This window comes from Tetrao urogallus (assembly GCF_951394365.1).
Source record: "Tetrao urogallus genome assembly, chromosome: 8".
NCBI lineage: Eukaryota > Metazoa > Chordata > Aves > Galliformes > Phasianidae > Tetrao > Tetrao urogallus.
The window spans coordinates 15,978,087-16,002,250 of record NC_136821.1 but is presented as its reverse complement, the minus strand read 5'-3'; the positions used below and the strand labels follow the sequence as shown (position 1 = coordinate 16,002,250).

Below are 24,164 nucleotides of genomic sequence, written 5' to 3'. Positions count from 1 at the left end.
AAGATGTTGAGAACTGAAGAACTGAAGGTGTATTCTCTATCTCTGTCATAAGCTTTTGTAAAGGTTTTTGTTAGACTATAAATGTTCTTTTTTTTTTTTTTTTTTTTTTTTTTAACCATGTACTGTTCATCCTGTCTCACTGGATGGTCTATCTGAAACTGCTAACTTATCTTACTTTGAAGGAACAAAAACTGTAGGGCTAATTCCCCTCTTGCAGAAACAAGAAAAACCACTGTATTTTTAACCAAACACGCAACATGCTCTTGCAGAGAGGTTTCATAACATTAATGGTCTTTTTTGAAGCCAGTGATAGCAGTGGTGTTCAACATCATACCAAATTCCCAGTCAAATATAAATGCAAGAATCTACCTTTTTACAATGTGATTTTTGAACTGCAATCTGGAAATAAACCTGAAAAAGACTGGTAATGAGTTGGCATATATTTTTAATCCTTTTGCAGTAATTGTAGTCTTCCTTCCTTCTTTCCTTCCTTCTTTCCTTCCTTCTTTCCTTCCTTCTTTCCTTCCTTCTTTCCTTCCTTCTTTTTCTCTTGTCTCTTTTCCCCCATTTTATGATTATGAATATATACTCACTCTGGCAAAACTCCCACACATTTTTGTTAACTAACTTAGGGAAAAAGGGAACATGAACTTGGAACTAAGTCAAATGTGCAAATTTTAGTTAAAAATGTGTACTTGCCTTGGAGGGGAGGTTTATTTTATTTTAGTTCATAAGGCTTCTAGGAGATAGGAGAGATCTAAATTAAGGAAAAAAAGGAATGAAATAAATCAAAATGGTAAAAAAAAAAAATTATTAAATTTTATGTGGTACTTTGTTTAAAAAACAAACAAACAAAAAAAAAAAAAAACCAACAAGCGAACACAAGAATATTCTAGAAAAACTAATATTTATTTTTTGGAAACTTTAGTTCTCCATGTCAACTAGTTGGTATTCTAAACATGAAAGTAAAATACTCAAGTAGTAATATTTGTTGTTGGTATGATCTCTCCCTCAATTCTATGTAAAGAAGTAAGTACTAAATCAAACAGAAAGGTGTATCATTCAAATTGCTTAGCAGCAATCAACTTCATGTACCAAACGAAATAACTCCAAAATATAAGACCCGTAAAAACTTAAGAATTTCCTCTAGTTGCATGCAGTACATTTAAAGACCATGTAGGGGCAGTCTGGAGTAGCTAGTATTTCATGCATTAGAGGATGGTGAGCTGGCTACTAGGATTTAATTGCAGTCTTCCTGGAAGTGGGTGTGTAAAACTATATAATTCTTTATTGTATGAATGAAATAACCAATGAATCTTCTAGTAGCAAAAATAATCAGCAACCAAAAGCCACAATTAGATCAGTGCATCAGTGGTTGTCCTTAAAAGAGTGTATTGAAATGAAAATAGTCAAATTGGTCTCATTCATTGAATTTGCTGAATGCTATTGTATAGTATACTATTACAGAAAGGGATTTTAAATGCCTAATGCTACTGCTGGTTTCAGGGATCATTATTTGAGCGTTGTAACGTGGGTAACAGATGAAAGGATCTGTCTGCAGTGGCTCCGAAGAATTCAGAATTTTTCAGTCCTCACCATCTGTGACTTTGAAAGTGCAACTGGAAATTGGACATGTCCACAGGTAAGAAAACTGAAATGGAAGAGTCACGATGTTTGATAAATGAGACTTGATAGTAGTAGAGTATCTCTGTATTGTTTCTCTTTGTGGAAACATAGGCTGATATAAAACAAAATCGCACAATAATTATGTTTATTTTCTCTTTCTTAGGAAAAACAACTTACGGAAGAAAGTACAACTGGCTGGATTGGCAGAGTGAGTGATTTCTAAAACTGCAACATGTTAAATGACACTGATAATTAAGAAATTTTCTTGTGAGCTGCTTACCAGTTACAATGCTCTTGTGTGCAAGGCTGCTCCATTCACTCACTGCGTTTTGTATATGAAGGAAAAATATCCCATGTGGAGTTGCACAACATCCTCACTCCCACTTTTAAACAATGGGGATACTGCTTTCTGAACTCCCAAGGCTGGGATGACAGTGTGGGCTGGAGCCCACATCCTCCATGACATGTGCATCACTTTCAGCTTGCCAAAAAGCAGAGATCTTATTCCAGGCTTCTTTTTAATTCTGACCTATTGCTTAGGTAGTAGTAGGTAGGAGAATCTGGGTGTCAGGATTCAGAATTCCCTTTGTACTGGAAGAACTGTCAGCTATGCTAGTTTGGCTGCTCTCCAGTCTTCTTGCCACCTCCAGAATGATCTAGGGAATAAAACATTACGAAACGTGTCCTATACCCTTCAAACTAAAATGAAGGAGATGTAGAGGATAGGAGTCGATTATAGTCTTTCAAATTCTCCCTGTTGGTTTTTTTGTTTGTTTGTTTGTTTTTCCCAGGAATAAACCACTTCAAGTACCCTTTAGTTTTTTTTAATTAATTTATATTTTTCCCCCTCCCAGAATATCCACTGGAGAGAACTAAGGACAAGATGCTTACAACTGATTGGATTAAAATTTGCATACATTTCTGCCAGACCAATTGCTACTATTTGGATGATGTTTTCCAAGCTGCCTTTCAATACTTTTGTTCATGGTAGAGAGTAGGCACCTAATGAACTACACAGAAGATCTGGGGGAAGTGAAGCAGAGATGCAAAAGTTCAGACTTGGAGGGAGAAATGAGTTTCAGAGTTTTTATGAGAACACAGAGTACACTTTCCACTCCCGCATTTTCCACACACTGATTATGCTTTAGTCACTAATTCACTTTTGAAGTCAAAAATGAAAGTTTAAAGAAATGCAAAGAGGGAGGCAACAGCAGGGATGAAATCATCCGCAGTATGAAGATGAGAGATCAACCCACCTGCTGTCAAATTTGATATGGAAAGGAAGGCCTTAGCGCTGACACATTTTGCTTCTCTGCAGCAAAGGCTTCACAATTAGACAATGTGATGATCAAGCTGCAGACTTTGTAAACAGTTGTGCAAAATGAGAGGGCAAAATGCGAGTCTGTGCCATTAAACTAGGTTGTTGGTTTTTTTGTTTCTTTTAAAGAGACAACCCACATCTTAGAAGCTGTTGGAAGGAAAATATGATTTCACTGTATGGTTCTTGGATTAGAGAAAGGAGAGGAAAGTAAGCATGATTGAAGAGGGGATAAGAAAGCTATCTTTATACCCTCTTAATCTTCTACTTAAGGATGATAAAATGATGCTTGACTGATAAGGCATATTTCTAAATATATAAAAGAAAAATATGTATATGATTCTATATATGTATATACACATATATTTCATATGTTCTATGTAAAAGCTTACATAAAATCATGTATATGTGCATAAAACATATACTTCTCTTTTTGCATGTGTTCATAGGGTTTTTTTCCTTTTTTTTTTATTTTTATTTTTTCTGAATGTAGAGATGAAATTGTTCTTAATCTAAGAATGCTCCGAACTTCATAGCCTGTGTTACTGCAATAAGACATCCAGGTCATGAGCTCAGATAGAACCTGCCAGTTGAGATGACAAAAAGTCACACTTTGAAAAAGCAAGACTGATAAGGGAAAAGCTAGAAAAATGCGTCTGGATGTTTTGTGCAAAAATATTACTAGCAAAGAAGGTACAATTACCTGGAGCATGTGAGGGAGGGAGATTAAGTTCTGTCATTGCTTATTTAATGACTGGGGGCAAGTTAGTTTAACTTTCAGTTTCAGTTTTCATTTACAAAACAGGTATAATATCTCAGACCATGCTGTGTCTATTGGGTAAATGTTAATGCATTTGATACATCGATCAGAAATAACTTCTGCTTCATTTGCTCATTCCTCTGTGTTTTTTTCCCTACCATGTGGAGCACATCCAAAGTATGTGCTGTAGAAGGGACCCATTTGTTTCTATCACTCCCATTTGATAACTGCATGGATATTCCTTCACGAACGTAGCATTCCAGTTAGGTTCTCTGAGACATCTCATAATGACCTACTTACTAGTAAAATTTCTCTAGAAAAGCAGCTTGTTTTCTTTCAGAGTTCAAAGATTTGTTTACAACTGTGTGTTTTAAAATTGGGCATTCAAATAAACTGCTTTCAATATTTACATTATCCAAACCAAAGCCATAGCCTATGGCAGAATAAAGCAGTTACTTTAAAGGTAGATGCATATATCATTTCGTAAAATTATAGGAAACCAGGAACACTTACAGGAATTCAAATTCAAACAAGGTAAGGAAGAGCATCTGTCATTAGCAGAGGTCTAGCACTCAAGAAGTTCTGCCCCCTTTAGGATCAATGAGATATTTTAAGTGGGTTCACTTCTAGAGTAGTGGCTACAAGTTTTGCCTGCTAAGTCAGTAGGCAAAATATCCCGGTGAAATATTGTTTAAAGTATAGAAGCTTCTGTTTAGAGATATCAAAAACTGAATTTATCATTTTTGTTTTGGAGTTTTGTTGTTTGCTTTAAACAACATCTTTCTTGCGTTCAAGTTTCAGCCATCTGTACCTTATTTTGCCCCAGACAACACTACCTACTACAAAGTCTTCAGTGACACAGAAGGTTACAAGCACATTCATTACATAAATGGCACAGAGGTAAGTTATAGGGCAATAACTGCTGACTTTTTTTCTGCTGGTGGTCAAGAAGCCTCATATTCTGTTTTTTGCCTTGCCTTTTTCTCCTCTCCAGGATCCAGTACCTATTACTGAAGGAAAGTGGGAAGTAATCAGCATAGCAGCTGTAAACAAAAATTTTCTGTAAGTATCATAATTAAGCTATTGCCTCCTAGCAGTGTTTAAACAGACCAGGAGAGAGAACAAGGGGTGGGTGCCTTTTAATTTGTTAAAAATCTGATCTAAACATTGAAGATAATCCTTTAAATATTGTATTGTATTGGAAGCACTTTATCAAAACCAGTATGCTTTGTTTTTCTAGGTACTATATTAGTAATCAAAATGGTGATATGCCAGGTGGAAGGAATCTTTACAAGTAAGAAATTTGTTCTGCACTGCAAGTAACATATCTGCTAATGAAAATGTAATACTTAAAATTTCTGTGTCAAAGATTAGGCTGTTCATAGTCTCAAATACCTCCATTAATAGGATATTTAATTAGAATCAATATAGTAATTAAACTTCAAAAAACTATAGTATTTTTCTGTAATCTTAGTAATGAAGAAAGAAGCATGTTGCCCCTGAAGAAAACCTTTCATGCTTTTACTTTTGCTGTGATGATAATTCCAGTATTAACTGAAATTAAAAATTTTAAATTTCCTTGCTTTGCTATTTAAGCCAATAAGAGCTTTATTCTTGACTTTTATCAAATTGTATTTGGTCATCTTATTTAAAAAAATATACTTGTGCTCCATTGTTTTGTTTGTTTTTTGTTGGTTTTTTGTTTTTTGTTTTTTAATAATAATCTTTCATCTCTGAAATTAAGCCCATCTACTTTGCAGAATGCTCTTGGAAAGCAGTCCAAAATCTACTCAGTGTGTTAGCTGTGATTTGAATCAAGAAAGATGCCAGTATTATTCTGCTTCCTTCAGCAAAGATGCACAATATTATCAGCTAAATTGTCTTGGTGAGTACATCTGGAATTAGTTGACATACGTATGATTCACTGTTTAGTTGGGTGGGGAAGTTCACCCTGTCAAGATCTTGATAGGCACTGCGTAACTTATGTATTGGCATTGGCAGTGGAAAAACATACTCCCTTCTAGGCTTAAAAGAACCTCAATAAAATTACAAGGTTATAAATTATAGTTCTATTCACTAATGGACCTGAAAGGGGCAGCAAACATTCCTGTTCTGTATGCAAACCTGATTATCCTCAGAAGCTGCCCACATAATTAGATGCCATTTGTAATATGCTAAAAGTTGTAGCGAACTGCAGTTTCTTTAGAGCAAGTTAAAAGAACAATAACATCATACCTTATGGATTAAAATTCCTTCATCACAATTGTGACAAAGAGGAGGTAGTACCTTACTTTGAGGCCAGAGAGAATAGAGAAATTTCTCTGCCTACGAGGTATTTGAAGATAGGAAATCATTGCTAAGGCCCTGAAGGAGGACTTGTTTCTTTTTTCCGGGCTGTTCCTGTAGAGCACTGCATACAGTTGTGCTGTCTAAGGGAACATACTGTGCATGGGGAGCTCTATCAGTAGAAGTGATCTGTAAGCTCTGGGAACAAGAGGTCATCGGCTAGGTAAAGAGAAGTGCCATATGTGGGAATAAAATTAAGATAGGTAGCACTGTTTAAAGAATCCACTGTATATAATTACGTAGTCACATGTTAAGCACTGGGACTGCAGTCTGACCTATAAGCACTAGATATAAATGAATCACAGAGTGGGGAAAAATAAAAATCTTTCTAAGATTTCCACTTAACTTGAAAAGCATGTACCTCACAGTCACATAGTTGTCTGCCAGACAATTTGAATATTTATATGATGCTTCAGCTTCAGTTTGGGCCCCACTAACTGAAAACAATATACGTAGAATGGATGAAAACGAATTCTGAGCCTTGTGATTCACCCAATTCCATTTACTTTTTCAGAGTTGTTTTATGAGACAGCATGCAAACATAAAGGTTTTGTGCTCTGTCAACAGGTCCTGGCCTGCCCTTGGCTACTCTGCACAGAAGTAGTGATGATCAAGGTATGAAATTGTCTTAAAATATAATTTCTGTTAAACCAGGAACATGCACTGTAAGTTTATTTTAATTCTCATTGCCTAGTATAATAATTAAAAAGTCAGTTTTATCTGAAACTAAATTTATCCTTTATTTCTCTACTATAGTTAACCACAAGAATAAAATAAGTAGTTCAGCTTGCAGCTATTAATACTTTATTTAATATTACCTTACACTGTGCTAGAAAACAGTAACTAATCTATGTCTTATTTAGTGGACAATTGCTTGGGTTTTGTGAAAATGCAGTTAGAAAATGTGGAAACTGGCATTCTGGTTTCTAAATCACTGAGGAAGAACTATGCCAGAAGCATTGACTATGAGAGAAAACAAACTGATAAGTATACTGAGACCACCAAGTAGGTGGCCATCTTCTCAGGTTGACTTTTCAAAGTGATTCATATTCGGAGAGTAATGGATTTGAAAATAGTCTTTGAGCTTCGACACTTATGAACTGTTATTTAGTCCTCAGGTACTTGGAAAATAATACTGAACTGGAAAATTCATTGAAAGATATTCAAATGCCTTCAAAAAAACTTGGCTCCATTACTGTAGGAGGATACAGTAAGTTCAAAAATGTTTTGCTTTTCTTCCCCACTTTGCCAAGTCCTTCAAAGTCTTTGTTAAAAGAGCATGACAAAAAAGATGAGTGTAGAGGATATGTTTGCAGTCATTTGATGTTTAGAAATATAGAAAATATAGGAAAATATATTGTGTGTATGTGTATATATGTGTGTGTGTGTGTGTGTATATTTGCTGAAATATACAAGAATTCTGACCTAAAACACTCTTTTTCCGTAGTGTGATGTCTTTAAGTTCTCATAATGATATGAATTTGCTCTATTTTTCCTTGATCTTTACCTGAAAAATAGTAGGAGGCTCTACCACCAATTTGGAGGGAAAAAAAGGAAAAAAGTAAGGTGGAGCAGGCACAACATTTGTAAGCACGTTACCTTAAACTCTAAATTCAAGCAGGTCTTAATTTACAGACATAAATTTCTCTGGTTGGAGAGAGCAGGTAGGAGGTGACATACAATTAGTATTGAAAAGTTTTCTAACCTAATTGGTAAGGTTTGCAAATTAAAAAACACTGCTTACCTTTGAACTTCTGCAGGGGATATTTCAGTTGAATAGTCACATTGTTAAAAGCATGTTCACGCTCAAGGTCGCATAAACTGAATAACAGAATGTTAGAAAACAAACTGGTAATGCTTTGCTCATAGTGCTTATTTGAATCTGCACCTCCAAATACAGACAATTCCTTGGAATGTTCCTAGACTGACGAACATCAGATAGGTACCAGGCCTAACATTTCCATTCTGTCTGAACTGTTTTTTGCTCAAGCCCTTTGCTACTAGCTTTTCTATTTGTGACAGGCTTCCTCTTGATAACATGAATATTCTTAAATTTTATTTTACATGCTATGTTGATTTCCCTTAGTCCCTGTAACCTGTTCTTGTAGATGTCTCCCTCCTTCCACTGTTACTTTGTTTAATAACAGTCTTTACCTTTGTGTTTTCTGTCTTTTATTTTAGTCACATTTTTAATAGGGCGAAAGGTGAAATCTTCCAGGAAAGATGGAGGTTTAAAGTATTCTTTATGCTATCAGTTGTGTATTCATCTTTTTATTCTTCTTTGCTCTCACTACTTCATCTCATCAGAGTAAAAACTTCTGGGTAAGGGGATTCTATTTTTAATGTCACAAATAGAATAAATAAATTCATTTCTGTTGTCCTAATTCAAGTTCCAAGTCCACTTGCAAATCAGTGTATTACTTGCACTTACGTACAACGTACTTATCAAAGAAATTGACTCCTATGACTGCAAAAGTACATAGACAATGTAAAATAAAGGAAAAAAAAGTATTTTTAAATGTTCAATTAAGGCTTAGAATTTTTCAGTGGTTTTAATGTATTGTATTTTTCTGTCTGGACAGACTGCTGCAATACTGTAATACGCTCTAATCATTACTGCAGTACAGTCCATTATAATTGATTCATGCAATTATACATGTACTTTACAGCATCCATTCTTTTAAAATTAATGAGTAATGGTAAAGCCAGTTGGTTTGCAAAACTTATGCTGTGTACATTTCAAATATTCTCCTAGCTCTCTGACAACTTCTCTAGAAAGAGCAATATGGATAGAACCAGAACAATGTTGCTTGAGGATATAATAGATATTTGGGTATGTTCCTGTGATGCTTTACAAACTGCTCTGTAAAGCCTATATGGTATGTTGATAGCATTTAGAATTTATTTGTTTAGTGTTGGGAGAGAAACTTGAGTATTGAAATACTTTTGAGTTTGTTGTATAATACCCTCTGCAGATACTTACCTAGTTTTACAGGTAAGTTTTATAATGTAGGATAGTGTTAAAGGAAATCATGTTAATGCCACAGATTGTATTATTTTAGGCATTCTAGTTTAAAACTTTCTTCTAACTTTTCTCTATGTATTTGTTTGCTTAACTGGAAACCTTTACTTGTGTATGTTAGTACAGTTCAGATGAAGTTACTTTTTAAGGGAGTGATTCGGATGTGCTCTCGTATGAATTGCAAAGTATGTCAAGTTATTTTACCGGAGAACTGACCAAAATCATTTGCTTCTCTTTTAGACCTCTGGTATCAAATGATATTGCCTCCCCATTTGGATTCATCAAAGAAGTACCCTTTGCTCCTCGAAGTGTAAGTCTTCAACTTATGTGGGAATGTTGCATTAATAATCAATCACCTGTATGTACTTCAAATCCTTTTAATAAGTTTGGGAAGCGTGGAACTGATGTGTTTTCTAATTACTTCTTGAAGGAGTTTTAATAGAGAATGAAAATAAGGGATGTATCCCAATTTCTGATAAATTTCTGTGCCATAAGATGATGCTGTGCTTAATAAGAGCATATTTTGTGATTAGCAGTGAAGCAGATATGTTCTGTATCTTATTTAAAAGCCAGGATGTTAGTGTTAACTTGCTATGTTCTCTGTTCTTATTCCTTTAGGAATATTTTAAAACTGCATTTCAAAATGAAACCTTGAATAAGCCACGTATCTGTGATATTTGACTGTTTGGAGCATTGTCTCATTTTGCAAAAATATCCAGTGTATCTGCCTTCTGCATTTTGTTCAAATGCCAGTCTTGCCACTTATCTATTTTAAGGGATGAGAGAAGAAAGTGAGATAAGCCATGTCTGGTTTAAAAAAAAAAAAAAGAAAAAAAAAATCAGGCTGGTAAACAGCTATACAAAATTTAGTTCAGCTCAGTTTGCTTATCCTTCACTTAACAAAAAAAGTTGAAAGAAATAGTTTTCATGAAAGTTTTTTTTAAGTGTTTTTTTTTTTTTTTTTTTAACTGCTTATTTATTTATTTATTTATTTATTTTTAAAGACCTTAATCTCCTCAGAAAAGGAGACCCAATACTCTGGATTTAAGATGTGAGAATTATTTGTATTGTCTTCAGATGAACAAATAACCAGATTCTGTTATTCAGCTTAGAAATTGCTGAAAATAATGTAAAGGTTTTTTAAAATTGGGATGACCATTAACTTAGAACTATTCTGTATGGGTAGTAATTCTTGAATGGGTTTTGTTCTCTTCTTATTGAAAACAAGCAGAAGAAAAGAACATCTTTACCAGAGAAATACACCCTTGCTGGTAAGGAGTTCTTCCTATTCTTAGAAACAAGGTATAAAAAAAAAAAAGTTGAACAGCTAATGAATGCATGCAGTTTGATCCACTCTTCCTCAAGCACTTCTGTTTGTGGCAGTGCATTTTCTTCTAACTGGAAATTACTGAAATGTTAGCTTTTCCTTTGTTTTCCAGGATATTACCCCCCAAAGAGAATAATCATTACCTGCTAGATGTACCTTTATATGATTTGGGACCACTGTAACAGTTTTTGCCTACTGAACACTTTAATGAGCCATCAGTGTTCTTGTGTTGTACAAACTCCTTTTCATTTTGATTCTTTTTTTTACTGAAACCTGAGCCATTGTCTGGGTCACCTCTGCTGCATAGTTGCCTTTATGCCTTTATATTAGAAAACCTTTCAGCAGTGGCAGGATTCAGAGTGTACAGAAACAACTATTGTGTACAGACATCAACTATTCCTAATAGCCTTTCTTTGCTCTCAAAACAGAGAAAAGTAGGTTATACAACCATGAGAGCCACAAGACCACTCTTTGGTGGGCCTTCTGTTGGACAGTGGTTAGGCAAATGTGAACATAATTGCACCTTGCAGGTACTCGGTCTGATTTTGTAGAATTCAACTGCTTCCAAATACTTTCAAATAAAAAATTACGTTTTCAATATTTTATTCCTTTTTCACAGCACGCTTAAAAAAAATAGCTTGCTTAGACAGTAACAGTTAATTCACTGATGAAACACTAAAAATGCAGAAGAGATCTTTTTCATGTTGTAGATGAAGGCTATTTGTTTATTTCAGACTTTAAACAGAAAAACTGTAAGTAAATGGAACAGAAATAGGTAAGTCATCACTAAAACTCAGATGAGTGGATACGTCAGCACAAACAGGGAAGATTTTGAGTGAGATATCTGATAAGCCACTTAAAAGATTAAAGCTTCCTGTTACAGTAAAAAGCAATAAAACAAAATTCCAATTTCAAAAGCATATTAGAATCAGAGCGATGCTTTTCTTGTTCGTTCTGTCTAGTTTAAAAGTTTGCCCTTCTTCTGCAAATTGTGTTTCAAATGCTATATGAGAGAATGTGGAGAGTAAGTGCTTGAATGCTATGGGTCTTTTCACTCAGGTATGCAGGACCCTGTAGTCAGAAAGTAGATCATGCCTTCCGGATTAACTGGGCTACATACCTTGCCAGTACAGAGCAGATCATTGTGGCCAGCTTTGATGGCAGAGGAAGTGGATACCAGGGAGATGAGATCATGCATGCAATAAACCGAAGACTAGGAACCTATGAAGTGGAAGATCAGATTTCAGCAGCCAGGTAAGCTACAGTGAAATGGTCAACAACTGTGTTGTCTTTTCTGTGCTTATTTCAAAATTATTGGCTAAAACATGGCTAAATTCTATGTTCATTTTTTTTTTGTGTGACTTGTAAGCCAACCATCATTTTATGCTCAAAAAGAGAGAAGAGTTAATGCTGTACTAAATTTACTATATTTCTGATTTTATAGGGATGGTAGCTGTCACTTTAGTTAAGGAAAGTACACCAACAATGAATTTGTAGTTTAAAGTTTTTCTCCAAGCTTTTTTGCAGCTTTCTGTTGCAACTGAGACTTACTTGTATGCACTGAGGTGCCCTTTGTTTATGTTACAGTTTATCTTTGTAACTTAGTTTATATTGAAGAATCTTACAGAAGTTAATTCTTTCAGAATTACACATGGAATTGAAAAAGTGGCAGAGAGGTAGGATGGGGACAACTTGGTTATCAGAACTAGTTCCAGCAAATGATACAGATGTCAGTGGATGTGATTTAAGAGTTTTTGCAAACTTCTCAGGGTCTGCTGTCGTAAGGAGTCACTACTGTGCAGTGGGAAATTCTTATTCACAGAAGAGAAAGAGGCCAAAAGGATGAAAACTAGGCACATCTGCACCATGGCAGATTCCTGCAATCTATTAAGTGTTCAATTATTGTGTTTGCTTTTAGAAAGTTTTCTGAAATGAGCTTTGTCGATAAGGACAGAATAGCTATTTGGGGTTGGGTAAGTACTCAAATTTGCTTGGCTGGCTTACTTAATTGTAGCAACTAGTTGTTGTACTGCCTCCTGTGGGTGTGATGTACTTGAGTATTGAATGTGAAGCACCTCTGGTGTAGCAGCACAGTCCAGTATCTTGAACTGATGAAGTGTATCATGCAGTTGCACCTGTTTAGGTGCTTTTGAAACAAAAATTCAGACTACTGGAGGGATTAAAAACTATTTAAAGAGATACAGCCAAGTTACTGTGTACTAGATCATAAGATCATAGAATCGTAGAATGGCCTGGGTTGAAAAGGACCTCAAAGATCATCTAGTTTCAACCCCCTCGCCATGGGCAGGGTTGCCAACCACTAGACCTGGCTGCCCAGATAGTAATATTTAAAGAAAAATTCCAAATATATTCAATAATATCTCTTAATACTAATTGGATGACTCCAGATTAAAAATAATAATAATGTAAGGCTGTGTGGTATGCTTGTAGCGTTTTCACTAGCAGTCTGAAAATACCTAAACATACTGTTTAGTTTTGATTATTTTATTTCAGGCTAGATATCTCTGATTTGGCTATGTTTTTAAATCTGTTACAGAGGATGGGAGCACTTAATAGCATATATATAGCTTCTCAGCTTCAAGGTAAATCATACATGCATGTAGCATTAGTTGTAGCTATTTGGTACAACCTCTGTTTAAACACTTCTCCATCCTAGGCTGCCATTTCATTGTTTTTCTGGTGTTCAATGGGTGTTTTTTGCATGCTTTATGTTGAATTTAATACAGGAATGCATGCAGGATCTTGAACTAAATTGTGAGCTGAAATTTCTTCATTGCTGATGACAAGCGCCAGTGAGTAATTGTTTGAAGGCAACTTATGATGACAGTGATGCCTTTAGTACCTTTCCAACACCTCTGTGATGTATGAAGTTGAGCCTTCTGTAATGAGCATTTTCAGGAGGAAAATTCTTTCTGCAGAAACAGAGGACTTAATGCATTCCCATCTTACTGCTTATGAGCCTAGGGATGAATAGTTGAAGAGCAGTCCTCCTGGGGCTAGGCTGGAGGTCATGTATCCTGGATACCAAATCCATGGGAATTTCTTTCTCTTGGGTTTTTAGATTGTCAGCCTCTCACTATGTGCATTCATTTTGCCAGGTTATGCAAAGTATTCATACACGGGTTTAATTAGTAAGTACATGCATTATGTTGCTGATTTCATTGAGAAGACTTAAGTATTGAAGCTGGAGCAAACATTTAAGAGCTTTGAACTAAGTCACAGTTCCATCTGCCTGTAATCTGTTCTCAAGGCAAAAACGAGATCCAAAAATCACTCTTCTTTTTGAATGTACGTGGGCACGCTTTCCTAAATAATCTCTTCAAACTACAGTGAGGGCAGTCGTTTGGAAGGTTGGTGACATTGTTTAGGTATCTTGCTGCCTGAATGCTCAAGTGTGTCGGATATTTACTCATCTGTGTATCGGGCTAGACTCTGAATGTTCTGTGCCTAGCAAGAAGTGTCTTGCTGCACAGTTCCTCCCACAGAATCAGCAGAAGATCCTTCACTCCCAGTCACAGTCTTGCTCTTACACTTTGTAGGAGAGGAAGTAAGTGAGCTGCCATAGCCCTGCTCTGAGGGAGCTGTAAATTTTCGGGTGCCCTGGTACAACTACTCATCAAGCATGTTACGGGCCTCAGCTCTGCTTCCACCTACTTCCCCAGCACAGAGAGGGACACAGTGGTTCAGCAGTGTCTTGTTTCCTGTCTTTCGCTGCTGCCTACAGTGCTACCAAACACTGTCATTCTAAGCTGAGTCACAGATCAACGGCGTTTGCACCCCTTTTCCACAGCACACTCTCATTCATCAGAGCCACAGCTGCCATGCACTGTTTGATGTCTGTTTCCCACACTGTGCAGGCTGAGTGAGATCTGACCCAAATTCAGAATGGAATTCATTAATATGAAAAATGCTGATCCTATAAATGTCTGAACCACTTAGCAGATGGGCCCCATCCTTTCCTTTCCGACTAAAATAACAGCAATGTTTTCTTCTCAGTCTTATGGGGGATATGTGACCTCCATGGTGCTTGGCTCTGGAAGCGGCGTATTCAAGTGTGGAATAGCGGTTGCCCCTGTGTCACGTTGGCAATATTATGGTATGTGATGGCTTCCTTGTTACAAGGATTCCCATATGTCTTGCAGTGCACATGCTGCAAAGTGTTGACTCATAGTGCAGAACTTTGATTATCTACTAGATGCCATATAAATGCCATTTGGTCTGTTTTTATGAACTCATGGGTATTGCATTTCAGAATAAAACCAGTTGCCTAAACCTTATTTCCATTTTAAAAAGTTACAACCACAATTTCAGATAATCTCTATGACCTTTAATGATGCAAAATTTTTATATTTGTAGTAATACTGTAATATGTCTGCACATGTATTGCTGAGCTGCCACATGTTCTGAGGTACTGAGACCAGTATCAAGTATACTTTGTGTATTTAAAATGCTACTTTTTTTAAAAAAGAGAGAACTGTGAGACCTAAAATCAAACTTGCATTGCAAACTGCTCTCTCAAAACGACAACCAATTTAATTTTACACATAGCTTGATGTGAGGAAAAGCTGAACAAATTGACAGGTCTGTACAAACTTCCATGTCATAGTTTATAAGGTTGTGAGACACACAAGGCTATAAATATGGCTTTATAGAGAACTTCCTCCCAGATAATAACGTATAGTTAACAGTACAGTGTATGTTAGTACAGTGCGGCAATGTGGACATTAAAATATGTTGACATAACAAACACTGGTTTGTATGGCTAAAATAAAGCAGTAAATTTGCAAGAGTAATAAGATGTCATTCTCAAAAATCTGTGGAAAATTAGATATTAAACTTTGACTATATATAAGATAGAGTCCTAAGCTTCTGCAACATTTCATATCATAGACTTTAAGTGTTACCTGTTTAGATTAAAAAAAAAAAAAAAAAAAAAGTAATATATATTTTTAAAATGCTCATCATTTACTGAACTGTTTTAGCAGCTATTTCAGCAATTTTCTTAGGCTAGTTGAAAGAATAACAATAAGGTAACGTTGAAATAAAGTACTTTATTAATATTCAACATTCAAGTGTCCATGGCAACAAGATTAAATACTGTGACTAATAATGGTTACCTACACAGCTTATTGTGGGAAAACTTGTTTTTTATCTTCCATCTCTTTTTAATTTCTAGTATTTATTCTTATTGTGTCTATCAGTGTGTGAAACGTCTGGCAGTCAGAAATATTGGGAATTAAGTAGTACATTGTATTTGTTGGTTTTTTTGTTTTTTGTTTTTTAATTACAGACTCAATATACACGGAGCGATATATGGGCCTTCCTACAGAAAGTGATAATCTGAGAAACTATAACGTAAGAAATCACTTGATTTCATTTTTAAGTATGTTCTTTCTTTCCTAAGCTGTTCTTCATGCAGTTTATTGCATCCCCGTATGAAGAATTAAGTTTGTTTCTTCATTCCAGTGTTAATTATTGCATTCCACTTTTAGAGGTTGTAGTCTCATGCTTCTGAGTTTGAATGAGGCAGTTACTCCTTGCTGTACACGTGGGCTCTTTGTTGTTTCTTTGGTTTACTCATTTTTGTTGGGTTTTCTTTCTTTTACATTCAGTTCCATTTGGCTACTATGCAGACTGTGAAATAAGCTGTAAAACTGTTTTAATTTAATCACAAAGAAACAAATTTGTCTTAATATGCTCATGGACAAACTATGTATTATCTCAAAAAAAGCCCAACAAAAACAAACAAACAAAACCCTCAAACATTTCCATCAAAACAAATCTACGCCAGTTCTCTCTGAAATTTAATTAAAAAGCATGGATATCGTGAACTTTCCAACTTTGGAAGCTGTAAGCTTTATTCAGGGAAAGAAAAATCTCCCAGGTATTTGGAAACCTTTACAGGGAGGCAAGTCTGTGAGTACTCTGAGCATACAAATACACTGCAGACCAACTGAGAGCCAGCTTGGGACTTCTCTATGAATATAGGATTTCTGAAAGTTGATCAAAAGTAACTGATATTTGTCCAGATATTAAACAATTTCCAGGCAATGTAATGGGAACAAAATACCTGTGGATTTTGCTTCATTGCACAGAGAAGTTTCTGATGGAGGAGTAATGTCTACCCTCAATGTGCCAGCAGCTTTTTGTTGCTTAAAAGGCTTTTTGAAACTGCAAGCAGTGGAGAGTACGACAGAGCTGCCCAAATTTTCTGTAAGGTTTTGTTAAATTTCAGATCGAGGTGGAAATACACTGACTATTGGAGAAGAGTGAGTGATGTGAGGAGTACTTTGTTATTGCGGTATTTCATGGAGATGTTTAGCTATAATCACGTTGAAACCAAACATAAATTTTAGAGACAAAGAGATGGGGTATTCTCTCTGTTTAGCTTGGTGAATCGGTTTGATTCTTTTCCTCCCCAGTACACAATCAGTCCTACGCTATTTCAATATCATGGGGTGGGGAAGAAAGAGTGACTTAACAGTGTGTAAAACATATGATTATATACACTGAAATACAGACTGAAGTGTCTGTTTTGACATACTACAACAGTGATCCAGTTTGTCATACTGCTGTATGAGCTGAGGAAATCAGTAGTGATTTGCAGGGTGATTGTCTACTGTGTCCGCCTCTAATAGGCGAGCTGCTTGGGCCCAGCAGGGCTGACCAGCAGCCTGCAGCAGCCTGCCTGCTTTTTTCCAAATGCAATTCTTTATGGCAATGGGAACAGTAGGAGGTCTGTGAGGTAGCAGAGTAAATAGAAGTTACAGTCGTTGTGTGGAACGAACGTTAACGCTCTGGGTGCACAAAGTCATTCACCAGCTTCACGGCACAGATGGCAACAGAGGACTGTTTAATCCTTTCAAGCCAGGAGTTGGATTTTCTTGGCATAGTATTCATTGCTGGCAATAGCCACGTTGAAACTGCCAGTACCAAAGAGCTAAAGGTTTCAAATGTGTTACTCTGAGGACTAATTGGGGAGAATGGTGGCTAGATGGAGGAGGGGCAATTGCACAGATCAGATTGTCGCACTTCATTGCTCCTTCTAGATACATGAAAATTCGACATGTCTTCATTTATTGCTGAAAGCTCCAAATAACCTATTACTTAAAATTTGCTCTTCCACATAAACTTAGAGGGTGTGTAGCTTCAGAGGTGAGTTCGTTGCTTTTCATATAACTACAATGAAAGAGTCAAAGTATGTTGTTGTTGCTGAAGACCTTTCCCGTCCTCCACCCAGTATGTTTCTCTGGCTTACAGACCCTTCCTTCAGTGGCTCAGGCCCAATAAATCTGCTCCTGGCCCCTTACTGAAGCTGAAGGCCAACTCCTGAATAGTGTTGTTCAGCAAAACAAGTACTGAAAAGCTCTCCTAGCTAAAGCTGTTAAAGTATGTTAACTTCATACTGTCAGGTTTGCATGCTGCATTATATATATTCCCTGTTCTACCACATAAAACATGAAGCTGGTTTGAAAGTGGAAAGTTGCATAAACCCTGTACTGTGTGATCTAATTTAAAAGAAATGGGGATATGTGCACACCTGTTGAGAATAGGTGTATATTGCTAAATGCCTTCCTAAAGCAGAGTGATATTAATGACTGTGAATGTGTCATCTCAGGAAACTGCATCTAGTGGTGTTGAGAGGTAAACCCTACCTATGTATTACTGTGACATTAGATATCACACTTATTGATGGATGAGATCTGACATTCAGTTACCAGGCTGAAGGATGGTTCATAATCCTCTCTGTGGGGTACTTAGGTGTGATCAGTGCCACTTAATGGTTGTGAGGTATTAACAGTTGGCATTTTGTAAAAGACAGTCATGAGCATGGGTAGGGTTCCCACTATAAGCATGAAAATGTGAGTACAGGTCCTGTGCTGAATGGCAGAAATCTCATCTGATGTCAGAAATATCCCTGATGTAAAGGGCTGGAGGCTAAAGTATGCTAGAGTTTTGCCGGTCAGATGTAGTAGCCACATAAAGCATATCAAAGAGGACTGTTCAACTTGTGAGATTATTTTGCAGTTCACTCTGAATTTGATATGCTTTTGGCAAGTGTTTGAAACAGTCATAGATTTGGCAATCTTTTTCTAGCAGATTTGAAATGTTCAGTCCTTAAGAACTGCTGCATCATTAGGTTATGCAAAACAGGGTACAATTTTGTAAATATGCCATCTTGTACTGATTTGACATTTGTTCTATTATCTGAGAATATGCTTAAAGAGAGAGAGACCTTCAGTTTCAGCCAAACCTTAACTTGTTTGTTGAGTGCTGATAAAATGTTGACTGCTGTGTGATCTTTAGAAAAGCCAGTTACACTCAGCAGGGCCTAATTCTCAGTACTTGCACATAGCCCGTTTTCAGACCCTTTGCCATTACAGCATAACTATGAAATGGAAAGGATTAACTACATTGCATTTACATACAGTCCACCTGAGGTTTGTTCAGTTATTTCAGCTGTGGCTTGAGTTGTGACTGTGTCTAACTTCATACTGTTAGCTATTGTGACATCTCTTTAATCTTTTTTTTTAAGGAAGGGATGGGGTGGCAGAAATGCTTTGTATTTACTGCACAATTTAGGGAAAGGGAAGGCACTCAGTGTTATGTTTGGGTACAGCAAGAGAGAAATGACTTAGAAAAGAAATTCTTCCTTTTGTGTACACCTTCTTTCTGACATATTTTACAGCTTCATTTTGTTTAATGATTGAAGACAAAAAGAAATGACATGCTTTCCTTAAAACCGCTTTTGGAAGGTCAAATCCCTAAAATTGTAGATCAAGTAAGGCTTCCACACATAAGTTTGCTGTCCCTTAAACTAAATTTATTTGCTAGGAGAAAGCTTATAAAGAAAATCTATCAAGTTGTTTTCCATGCCTATGGAAAGTACTTCATCAAAGGATATTGCCTGTGTTGTTTTCTTTTTTTATACACTAGTTGGCCACAGTAATAGTGCTCCATACTTTATGTCCCCTCAGATTCTGGGACTCCTAGCTATCCGTACTGGTGTGGTTCAATGGATAGTGACACACTTCCAATGTGCACAGTCTTCTATGCATTTGATGGGGCTTCTGTTAAACTGCAGCCTTAGATTATGAAAATATGGCAAATGCAGTGTTGTATTAGAGGTGTTTTGTTGGTTTGGTTGGTTTCCTTCTACTGTACTCAGTCTTTTAATTTGATTGAATTACTACAAATGAGAAGTTGCAGTATGGTATTTTGCTATGACAGAAGAAATTTAATATCAGTGCTTTTCTTTAATGCTTTCTTTAATGATAATTTGTATTTAGTACACCAAAAAAAGTCAAATGCATTATATTACCAAGAAATGGAAAAGTTCCTATTTCCTGTTTGTAAACTCATGCAAATTGCTGTGCATGGATGCAGCCTTCATGCAAACTGGGGAGGGAGGAAGGGGGGGATATGCACTTTATTTTTTGTACCTTTTACATATTTTCTTAGCCACAGTAGCTTTTAAATTGCTCTAATATGGAGAACACATACTTACTTCTACAGGGACTTTGGCATTTTTAAAAGAGAACCTCTGTAATAGTGCTAATAGAAGGAAATTTCATTCAAAATGTTTGGCCCCATAACATCAGGCGTCTGTCTTATCAAGCATACAGTATCTTGTATTGTTCACCTGCATCTTCCCATCCTCATGGCAATGGCTATCCCACTCCCTTCCCTTGCCCAAATGCAGTTTCTGATGTCTTTACTTTCCTCATTCCTTAGTACCTGCTCACTATAGTAATTCAGTTATGTTCTGGTGAACATTTGTGTCAGTGTTTTCAATTTGTTGATTAAGTTCAATTGCTGATATTTTTTTTTCCTTGCTGTATTATAATTCCCAAAATGCAGATTGACTTTTTATTTATAGACTTTTTGTCTTGTGAGGTTTTTTTTTTTTTTTCTGTTAGGCATGTATTATACTCGGAGGAGGTCATTGTTTTAAACTTTTGAGACGCATTTACTTGAGAACGATGACGTACATGTACACAGCCTCTGCCAGCTTAGCTACAGGTATACTGTAGTGTACATGTTAGTGAGGAAAATAATGTGTAGTCTGTAATATCTCTCCTTTCTATCATAGGGTGCACTGTTGCCATGGCAACAGTTGTAACTTGCCTGCAGTAACACAGAAAACCAATGGTAAGTGGTGTGCTGCAGGCTAACAACATGCTAGCAAAGCATTAAATGTGTATCTAACTCGCAAAACTCTTCCCCTCTGGACTTGCTTGTCACTTCGTAGACATAACCTTTGGTAATAATTGCAGACCAGTGCAGAATGGTTAGAGTGTGAGCACAGTGCTGTTGGATATGTGAATATGCTACTTTGAGGGAGAAGGGCAAGAGTTGTTACTTTTTATCTGAAGAACCCCAGACTGTGTCAATAGGAATCAAAGTCAGTTGGTAGCAAATAATCATCTAACAAATAGAACCTTTTTTTCTTTTTTCCTTTTCTTTAATTTCAGAGTTCAACAGTAATGGCCAGAGCTGAAAAATTCAAGGAAGTTGAATATCTCCTTATCCATGGAACAGCAGATGGTGAGTTGCAGTTAATTAGACATTTTAGTATTACAGACAGGTTTGCAATTCTACTACTGACAAAACAAAAGCATGAAGGGGCAAGGCTGTTACATTTACGTCAATAAAATAAATCAGCTTTATGCTACTAATTTGTGTCTCAGTCAGCAGTGCTGGGGAGTCTGTGTTCATTGTTTTGCTTTTTCGCTCCATAGCAGTACTGAAACAATTTTTGTTTACCTTTTCCATTTTTTTTTTCTTCCATTTTTCAGATAATGTTCACTTTCAGCAAGCAGCTCAGATTTCCAAAGCTCTTGTTGATGCTGAAGTGGATTTTCAGGCAATGGTATGGTTGTGTTTTTGGTTTTTTTTTCATTATCATATGAATAGACTCGTATTATGAGAATGATAGCAACAGCCCCCTCTAGTTAGGTAGAAAACAACTGCAATCTTAAATAAGTTTATGTATTTGTATTTCATGTTCAGTAATTGAAATCATTACATAACTGTCTATGTATCTACTACACAAGAACAAAAACTAATGCAGTTTTTTTTCTGGTATTTGATCTTCCATTTTATTGTTCTGTATTCTCAAATCAGCCAACTCAGTCCCAGTCTTAGAAACAGCTCACTCAGTAGTATACTTTCTGTATAAGGAAGAGTAAACTTAAGCTAGATCCATTTCTTTACCTGAGATACACTTTTGGCATCCCTTTTAGACTTGTAAAGACAGAGCAGTTGTTTGCCCTGTGAATGGAAATTCTCAGATTAAGGTAGCTGTGCTTCCTTTTCTACTTGTCCCAGCCCTTGAGGATAAATACAAAATGAAGCTATGCGCACACTGTATGGTCTTTCCTTCAGCAGGGATAACAATCTAGTGAGAAGGGACACCATTCTTAACAGAGAAACTGGATCTAGATTACAGAATCACAGAATGGCCAGGGTTGGAAGGGACCTCAAGAATCATGAATCTCCAACCCCCCTGCCACATGCAGGGCCATCAACCTCCCCATTTAATACTAGACCAGGCTGCCAAGGGCCCCATCCAATCTGACCTTGTACGCCTCCAGGGACAGAGCAAGCAGACAAGTAATGTACTTATTCTGTACTTCTAGCATGAATAGCTGGTGTATCCCACACAGAAAGCAGGGACAGAAATCACTGCAGTTTTTTGCTATGATTGTCTTTGCTGAATTAGCCTCGTTCATGGCTGATTTTTTTATTTTTATTTTTTTAGTCTGCTTTTATGTCTATTGTTTGATTTATATGACTTGTATGTAGCTAGAGGTAACAGTCTCTATATTTTCTTTCCTGCAGTGGTATACTGACAAAGACCATGGCATCAGCGGTCAAGCACATAAACACATTTATACCCATATGAGCCACTTCATAAAGCAGTGTTTCTCACTGCCCTAGCACAGCAATGGCAACACCTTTTTGCTTGTTAGTGATGGTATTTCTCCAGAAAACTCCTTAGCGAATGTACTGAACAAGTATAAACTTTTAAGATGACATTAGGGAGTCAGATCTTGGGATACCTGAGTATACAATGAAGCTCTAATCTTAATAATGATTTCTGTTGCCAAGCAACCATTGCATTTTTTTGATTGTTTAATCAAGTCATTAACATCACTAGAATGTATGTTTGTAGGCTACAGACTTCTAGAAAGCACAGTACTTACTTGAATCAGGAACTTATGCTTTGATATTTCAATCCTTAAAAAAAAAAAAAAAAAAAGCAAACCTCCAGCTTGTCTACTGATGTAACAAATGCTGAAAATAACATCGAAGAGAAACTGACATGGTAATCATGATGTTTCCCCCCAAAAATAATTATTTCTATGAAAATGTTGATAAAATTTTGAACAGATTTTGCTGAAATTACCTTATGCTTGATCAGTGATTATTTTAGAAATATATCAGTAATTCTGCAACATTAATAATTTCTATGCAGAATAAAACAGTTTACTTCAGTCCCTTGAGTTATTATTTAACTGCAAACTCTTGGATTACAGTTGCAGAATCTTGCAAGGAAAGCATTCAACCAGCTTTTACCAGAGATTGTGAACGATACTTAAACCAGTGGCATTGAATTTGTTTCCTATCACTATACTCTGATATTTACTTACTTCATGGGGAAAAAGGCTGCAACTGTCAAAACCTGCACTGGTACTCTAGCAGATCACAGTTGTTTCTCCATGGGACAGAAATCTTTCTATTTTTTTTTTTTTTTTTTTTTTAAATAAATAAAATCCTATTTTCCAATAAGTAAGATATATTCCTTGCAATCTAACAAAATAAATGCTACAATGCAACTTAGCTGTCACTTGAAGCAAGGACTGGACTGCAGCTCTCACATGATCAAGGTATTTAGCAAACCTGCCCTTTTCCTTGTAGCCTCCCTTTAAACTTCTGCTTTATCTTTGGCACTCCAGGTAGGCTTCTCCAGCTGAAGATAGGAATGACTTTCTCTTCATTTCACATAAATAGTACAAAAGGGTTGCATTTTTTCTGAAAAATGTGCTGCTTAAATTAATAAATGGTCATTAAGTTATGAAAAGTTGTATATTCTGTATTGCTGAAAATTCTGCTTAAGAAATTTGCTCCTAGAATGTTATAAAAGTACATCGATTCCATGAGAGACTTACAGTGAAATTTCTGTTTTTGTTTAGTGTACGGGATTGGAAGGTGATTAGCTAACACTTAGTTTCTTGATATTCGATGTCCATAAGTGATGGTACATTTCTATGTTATAAGTGATACCGGGTGCAAATACAAAGTACTTAACAGGTAGACAAAGAAGGAGGGGGGGGAAGTTAGCTGTGAGTTATTACTTGCAGTTAAAGAGCTGCAAGTGATTCCTTAGAGATCAGAGAAGCAGTACTTTTTTTTTTTTTTAAGTGAAACTAGAAGTTACGTAGTCTTCATAAGTCATTATGATACTGTTCTTTGTATCTGACCTACCTTACTGATGCTAGAGTCTCACTGGGAAATTGTTCTGGAATCTGAACATGTAGTTCTAACTTTATCTGTGAGGCAAAAGAAAGTACAATGCTAGTTACCATCAATTAGAATTCTTGGTTTGGAAAGCAACTTCTAGGATATACTGCTATTGGAGCACCACGTAACTTTAAAAGGTTTATATGCATATATGCAATTCTTTCAATTGAGGTGTTCTAATGGGCATCAAATCAGCTTCTTCTCACCAGTAGATCCT

General features: G+C 36.2%; 1 protein-coding gene across 1 annotated transcript in view; it reads left to right on the top strand.

Moving 5' to 3' along the window:
* Positions 1–22,363, top strand: part of LOC306949370 (dipeptidyl peptidase 4-like) — a gene marked incomplete at both ends in the record, with an annotated part of 37,946 nt that extends 15,583 nt beyond the window's left edge. The window contains 16 exons of the mRNA XM_079539234.1: positions 1,507–1,642; positions 1,790–1,834; positions 4,500–4,604; positions 4,699–4,766; positions 4,945–4,998; positions 5,465–5,589; positions 6,618–6,665; positions 7,162–7,260; positions 9,313–9,382; positions 11,459–11,653; positions 12,318–12,372; positions 14,417–14,516; positions 15,711–15,775; positions 20,896–20,968; positions 21,220–21,293; positions 22,265–22,363. Coding sequence (XP_079395360.1) covers positions 1,507–1,642; positions 1,790–1,834; positions 4,500–4,604; positions 4,699–4,766; positions 4,945–4,998; positions 5,465–5,589; positions 6,618–6,665; positions 7,162–7,260; positions 9,313–9,382; positions 11,459–11,653; positions 12,318–12,372; positions 14,417–14,516; positions 15,711–15,775; positions 20,896–20,968; positions 21,220–21,293; positions 22,265–22,363 — 1,411 coding nt within the window. The remainder of the gene's footprint in view (positions 1–1,506; positions 1,643–1,789; positions 1,835–4,499; positions 4,605–4,698; positions 4,767–4,944; positions 4,999–5,464; positions 5,590–6,617; positions 6,666–7,161; positions 7,261–9,312; positions 9,383–11,458; positions 11,654–12,317; positions 12,373–14,416; positions 14,517–15,710; positions 15,776–20,895; positions 20,969–21,219; positions 21,294–22,264) is intronic.
* Between the last annotated feature and the right edge of the window lie 1,801 nt (positions 22,364–24,164).